The 6,191-nt window shown below is 46.6% G+C and overlaps 2 protein-coding genes across 2 annotated transcripts; one reads left to right on the top strand and one right to left on the bottom strand.

The window, feature by feature from the left end:
• The first annotated feature begins 6 nt into the window (after positions 1–6).
• On the top strand, positions 7–3,487 carry LOC119289118 (vesicle transport v-SNARE 13-like). Its single transcript, XM_037568535.1, has 5 exons — positions 7–181; positions 281–339; positions 537–725; positions 2,088–2,258; positions 3,189–3,487. Exons 1-5 carry the CDS (start codon positions 88–90, stop codon positions 3,336–3,338), a joined length of 663 nt encoding a protein of 220 aa, XP_037424432.1. The 5' UTR covers positions 7–87; the 3' UTR covers positions 3,339–3,487.
• A 792-nt stretch (positions 3,488–4,279) lies between these two features.
• LOC119289110 (histone H4) lies at positions 4,280–4,835 on the bottom strand. The gene has a single exon (XM_037568529.1). The coding sequence runs from the start codon at positions 4,753–4,755 to the stop codon at positions 4,444–4,446; it is 312 nt and encodes a 103-aa protein (XP_037424426.1). The 5' UTR covers positions 4,756–4,835; the 3' UTR covers positions 4,280–4,443.
• Positions 4,836–6,191: the final 1,356 nt, after the last annotated feature.

The following is a 6,191-nucleotide window of genomic DNA, read 5'->3' as shown; positions in this document are numbered from 1 at the left end:
CTGCCTCGGCTCCGCCGGAGGCTCCGCGGGCCTCGATCCGGTCCGGCTGCCGCGACCGCCGGCGGATTCACCGGGGAGGGAGCGACCATGAGCGACGTCTTCGAGGGCTACGCGGGGCAGTACTGCGAGATCTCCGCCGCCCTCTCCCGCAAGTGCGCCGCCGCCTCCGCCCTCGACGGCGGTACGTACGCGCGCCTCTCTCTCGCCCAGAACCCCAGGTTCCCGGTTGCTCCCATGCCTTGGTCTGACGATCCTCTTCTCTTGTTCCCTTTACCACCAGAGAAGAAGAAGCAGAAGCTGTCCGAGATCCAGGCCGACGTGCAGGAGTCTGAATCGCTGGTAAAAACCGGCTGAGCTCTGTGCAATTTCCGTTTCGTTAGCCTTCCTTCCGTGCTCAGCTGTCAGTTGTAGCTGTGCTGTGCGCCCGATTTCTGTTCTGTTTGGCTGGCTTCCCGTAGATGAGGAGGATGGATTTATGATTTGTACTGTGGTTATCTAACCGTGCCTCCAATTTCTGCTTGGCTGGCTTCCCGTAGATCAGGAGGATGGATTTGGAGGCGCGGAGCATGCAGCCGGGCGTCAAGGCCGGGCTGCTGGCTAAACTGAGGGAGTACAAGTCTGATCTCAACAGCGTCAAGGGCGAGATCAAGAGGCTCTCCGCGCCTAATGCCCAGCAGGCCACCCGGGAGGAGCTCCTCGAGTCCGGCATGTCCGACACACTCGCGGTGAGCTCTCCAGCACTCGTGTTTCCGCCTTAGGCCAAAGCTTATGTATATTGCACCTCCGGCATGCTATCTGGCATTCTAAGTGCTCATATGTGAGATGTGACCACCATGGACTTCGCACAGATTTTGGTGCTGTGGTGTGTCCGTGTGCTCCATCAGAAAATAGCGTGTCTGTGTGAAACCTGTTTGCTTGATATTGCGATGCCATGTGGTCTTGTGTTCCTCTTAATCCCTTCTGCACCTGCATTGTTTTTAAGTGCCTGTGTTGGATTTGAGTTGTGCACATACTGTTGATGTCAGCATGTGCATTCCACATTTTTGGCATTCACTTGAAAACTTGATGATGTTGTTGACCCATTTGATGGTGTAGTTTTGCGTTAATGATAATGTTAGTTCCTGTGTTTCTGATAGTTTTAGTTCTGCTATGATATTGAATGATGCTGTGTGGTTAGTTGGTTAACTTGATTTACCCGACTGTGCGGGGAAGCTGGGATGAAATTTTCCTTGGGAAAGCAGAATTTTAAAGCAAAGGCGTAAACATTGTGGGTTTTGGGATCAGCATGGTTGACGCTGTAAGACTTTCAATTGTGAAATGGATGGGTTACAGTGCAACGCTGACCTCTGAAACGTGATATGTAAAACAGTGTGCGGTATTGTGGTGTCTAAAGAAGTGTTCCATACCTTTTTTTTCAAATGTTCTGCATGGATATCCATGAAGTGAGCACTGCTACTATTATGGATTGTGATGGTTTTAGTCGATAATGTCAATCAATGTTTGTTGAACTTCAGTTAGGTTTATAATTTGAATTTACCAGTGTAGTTAAGTCTAGATACATGCCTTCTGTAATCAGTTTATAACTATGATAATACGGAGCCAGGCTGTGGTTGAACTCAGAACCACATTTGGACTCTGTTGTCAGTAAGTGATTGCAGTTGTACTTTTTCGAACCTCATGTCCCCAGTTGAGCAGTCTTGGATGCGTTATGTGTTATCATGCAAAGTTTGAGCAAAATAACAGAAGCACATCCCTTTCATCACATTTATCACTTCAATTATTAATTGATAGTGTTGCTCTTGAATATGTGTTATTTTCATTGCAAGAAAGCTTCACTGCATAAATTTTCAAGTAAACCTATATATGATCTTCCATCTGTTCATTAGATCAGAATTTTGTTCATTCTTACTTAAGTGGACATATTAAGAGGAAATCTAGACTATCGTGTTCATTTATTACTGGATACTTCTACAACTGTGTTGGTATTTCTGTGTTTTATCACCTTTTATTTTTCCTGTTTGCAATTTTTCTATCAGGGCACCATTTCCTTTCTGATGTACTTCTGCAATTATTGTATCATGGCTCAGGCATCATCTGATCAGAGAGGAAGATTGATGATGACATCAGAAAGGTTAAACCAGTCTTCAGACAGAATTAGAGAAAGCCAAAGAACAGTATTTGAGACAGAAGAAATTGGCGTGTCAATTCTTCAGGACCTTCATAATCAACGACAGTCACTGCTGCATGCTCACACAACAGTATGTACTTTGTTCTCTCAAGTTGATTTATTTAGGACCGTGAGCCGTCGTTGGAGCTAATTTGTTCTTCTTACCTTCTCTCGTCCAATTATTTATGGATTGATCATTTCTGGCCTTAAATATTGATCAGCAGCAACAACCTTAGCTAGCAAACCACATAGACAGCAAATCCCATCGGTTAGTTCTGTTTTGATGTTGATGCATTTGCACCATATATGCTTATTGGAAACTGGTCAGTCCTTTTATGAAGTATTCATACTGAAAGAGTGAAAGGTACCATAGCTGCCAAAATGGGTATGTATTAGGCATGACAGTTGTAAGAATATACTCCCTCCGTCCCATAATGTAAGACGTTTTTTGACACTACACTAGTGTCAAAAAACGTCCTATATTATGGGACGGAGGGAGTAGTTATCAAGACTTTTGTACGGGAGTTAGACCATGGTCTTATGCTAGATAGTCACATCTGGATACAGCACAAGCATCCTGCTTCTTTGGACATGAGTTGCAAAATAACTTTAATGATGCCAAATCATCAAAATAAAATCCATTTCTCCCACTGGCAATATGCAGTTTCCAGTACCAAGAAAGAGATTTGTCCACTTGATCACTTTGCTATTCCGGTGAAGAAGCATATACCATGGGTGTCTCCCATTTACAAAATGAAACAAATATTTGACCTTCTGATTTGCGAGGCAAAATTACCCGGAGCTAGTGGAACTTTAGCTTTTCTGCATCATGTATATTTTGCTTTTCTATGGAATCAGTTTGGTGTAAGTTTGCCTGGATTTGTCAAGGAAAAAAAAAACAGCTCGTGTATGATTAACCCTCCTAGTTATGACTTGAGAGGGCGTTTCTCATCATTCAGCTATATATTACCTCTTCTGTCACCTGACGCGTGATGAAATCCTGCTGCTCTTGCTCACACAGTTGCATGGTGTGGACGACTACATCGGCAAAAGCAAGAAGATCCTGGCTTCCATGTCCAAGAGGATGGACAGGAACAAGTGGATCGTCGGCGGCATCATTGCGACCCTCGTCTTCGCCATCCTCTTCATATTGTACTTCAAGTTTGCTTAACCATTCCAAATGCAGCATGTGCCTGAATTCAGAATGTTTGTGTGTGTGGAACATGATGTATAGTAACACTTGCCAGTTGCCATGTAAAACACAAAATATTTGAAAGATGTGTTCGAGGCTTCTGTAAATGCTCAGCACCTTTGGTATTCTGAAATTGCTGCGAATTTTTAGTATGTTATATTTGCACAAAATTTGCCTGTTCTGGCCAACAACAAAAAAAAACTGTCATGCCCGCTGCTAAAAATTGCCCTCTGCTGTATCGATAAGGAAAACAAACTTAAACAAAATTCACCACTCGCCAGTGAAGTCGACAGTAATTACGGGGTAGGATGAACAAGCCTTCACCAATCACTATAGAAATTAGGTCTTCTTCACAAGCAATACTAATAACTTGATAACGTACAAGTAACAACGAAACAAATGATCGTGTTTTCACACAGTTCTCCAAATGCACTTGTTCAGTAAAGCAGCAAGCAGCAAACAGCTCTCCACCAGAGACCAGACCCACAGAGGCACACATTCCACAAGTTTGACGTCACAGATAGTTCAAAAACATTCCAGCACTACAAGTTTAACATCACGGTGGAGCAGCAGAAGAGCGCTTACTCAGCCTGAATACACCAAACACTGAAGCCAACACAAATAGGATTTGGTTTGAATCCACCAAACACTGAAGCAACGCAAAATAGGATTTGGTTTGAATCCAAACACTGAAACCAACACAAAATAGGATTTGATTTCTATCCACCAAACACAGAAGCCAAACACAGTGGGATTTGGTTTGAATCCACCACACACTGGAGGCAACACAAAATAGGATCCAAACACCGAAGCCAGCACAAACGGATTTGGGGGCCGAAATTTACAGAGCAAGACAACTGAAGAACGCACTGGCAATATCTGACCCGCGCACGAACAAACATCAACAGGCCGAAAGAATAGGTAACGAATTCAAGGGCAAACTGCTACAATTTCCATTCCATCCTAGTAGTACATCCAGACAACAAGGGTTAACAGCAGCGAGATGCTGCCATTACACAAGAGGACCACGAGCACTGCTGGTACTACCAAACAACGACAGTCTAGCTACTGATCTGGTGGCGGCCTAGCCGCCGAAGCCGTAGAGGGTGCGGCCCTGGCGCTTGAGCGCGTAGACGACGTCCATGGCGGTGACGGTCTTGCGGCGGGCGTGCTCGGTGTAGGTAACGGCGTCGCGGATGACGTTCTCGAGGAAGATCTTGAGCACGCCGCGGGTCTCCTCGTAGATGAGCCCCGAGATGCGCTTCACGCCGCCCCTCCGCGCCAGCCGCCGGATCGCCGGCTTGGTGATGCCCTGGATGTTGTCGCGCAGCACCTTCCGGTGGCGCTTGGCGCCGCCCTTGCCGAGCCCCTTGCCTCCCTTGCCGCGCCCGGACATGGCTCACGATCTCGAGCTGCGAGCGGATGTGGAATCGGAGGGACGGTGGTGGCTGCTGGTGATGTGATTTGCGGGGAGGGGCGAGGGGCGTTTTAACGGGGACGAGAGGCTGGAGGAGGCCTCTGCCTGCCGTTGGATGCGGATGGAGTGGACGGTTAAGATGGCGATCCGGGGGAGAGATGCCGCGGATCCGTGACGTGGCCGGTAGCTTGGGCCGGTGGATTGGCGGGATCGCTGATGTGGCTCTAAAATTTCATGCGCGGAGCGCGGGCGGCAGCTCGAAACATTTGGGTTTGTTTCTTGCAATCCATTCCGTCCATCATTGGTCCTTTGCTTCTTGAAACATACTCATTCCATTCCAAAATATAGCGATTTCTATATTCTCGTGCTTCAACTTTGACCATAAATTTAATCAACGAGACCGACTGCGACGGGAGTACAAATTATATCAGTGAATTCGTATTCAAAAAAAGTTTTTAATTAAATAATTTTTACTTCCGCCGCAGTCGGTCTCATTGGTTAAATTTATGGTTAAAGTTGGACCTCGAAAAATACGGACGCACTATATTTTGGAATGGAGGGAGTGAAAGCAGATAGCGGGGTGAGTCAAAAATGCATTTCCTTCAAAGTAGCTAGTTGTCGTTTATCTTTCTTTTTTTTTGGCCTCTCCTATTTGGTTAGATGTTTACTCTCCAGTTGGAAAGCAAACTTTTGTTCAAACAATATGTCTCAGGAGCGAAACGACTTTTGTCTATGGTTTGGTCCAATATGTGGGTGCAATCACTCTCACCCCCCCATTGCTTAGGGAGTGTTTGCTTGCTTGCACGGATTTTGCATGTATTACATCTGTGTTTTAGTTGAGCTTGGACGAGGAAAAACAGGCAAACAACCAACATTTGCATGTTGTTTAGTTGCCCACATCTAGGCTTCTTGCATCAAGGGAGCAAACCATCGGCGGTGCCGCGAACTAGTTCCTAGCGTCATTGCCATAAAGTAAGTCTGTGCAGAGGGACAAATAGGAGGACACTGAGTCAGAGGGCAAAGGAGGAGAAATGATAGTGCGTGCACCATATGGTAGTATCAGTGTGGTAGGACAAGGGAGAGAAGGAACAACGTCGGAGATGACTCCAGTGTAGTAGGATGGAGCAGGAGGTCGGGAGAAACAACACCGGCGGTGGCGCTTGTGTAGTACGACGCGGGCAAGGAGGCCGAGAGGAACAATGCCGGCGATGACGCCAGTGCAGCAGGACGAGGGTGAGGAGGCTGGGAGGAACTATTTCGACAGTGGTGACAGTGCAACATGGCGTGTGAGAGGATGCCGAGAGAAACAATGTCGACAGTGGTGCCAATGTAGTAGGGCGCATGAGAGAATGCATAAGGGCAGCGGCGCTGCGTCCGACATGACAAGTACGGAGTCGCGGGCGAGCAATCCCCTC

This window comes from Triticum dicoccoides, chromosome 1A, assembly GCF_002162155.2.
Source record: "Triticum dicoccoides isolate Atlit2015 ecotype Zavitan chromosome 1A, WEW_v2.0, whole genome shotgun sequence".
In the NCBI taxonomy this organism is placed as follows: Eukaryota; Viridiplantae; Streptophyta; class Magnoliopsida; order Poales; family Poaceae; genus Triticum; species Triticum dicoccoides.
The sequence above is the reverse complement of the archived record's forward strand: the minus strand, read 5'-3'. Positions and strand labels throughout refer to the sequence as shown.

What these genes read in the sequence shown, in the direction of transcription:
- LOC119289118 (XM_037568535.1), top strand. Translation starts at nt 88, where the DNA reads ATGAGCGACGTCTTCGAGGGCTACGCGGGGCAGTACTGCGAGATCTCC. An exon ending in CGCCTCCGCCCTCGACGGCG is followed by an intron (nt 182 to 280) that starts GTACGTACGCGC and finishes CTTTACCACCAG; the next exon opens with AGAAGAAGAAGCAGAAGCTG. An exon ending in GCATGTCCGACACACTCGCG is followed by an intron (nt 726 to 2,087) that starts GTGAGCTCTCCA and finishes ATCATGGCTCAG; the next exon opens with GCATCATCTGATCAGAGAGG.
- LOC119289110 (XM_037568529.1), bottom strand. Translation starts at nt 4,755, where the DNA reads ATGTCCGGGCGCGGCAAGGGAGGCAAGGGGCTCGGCAAGGGCGGCGCC.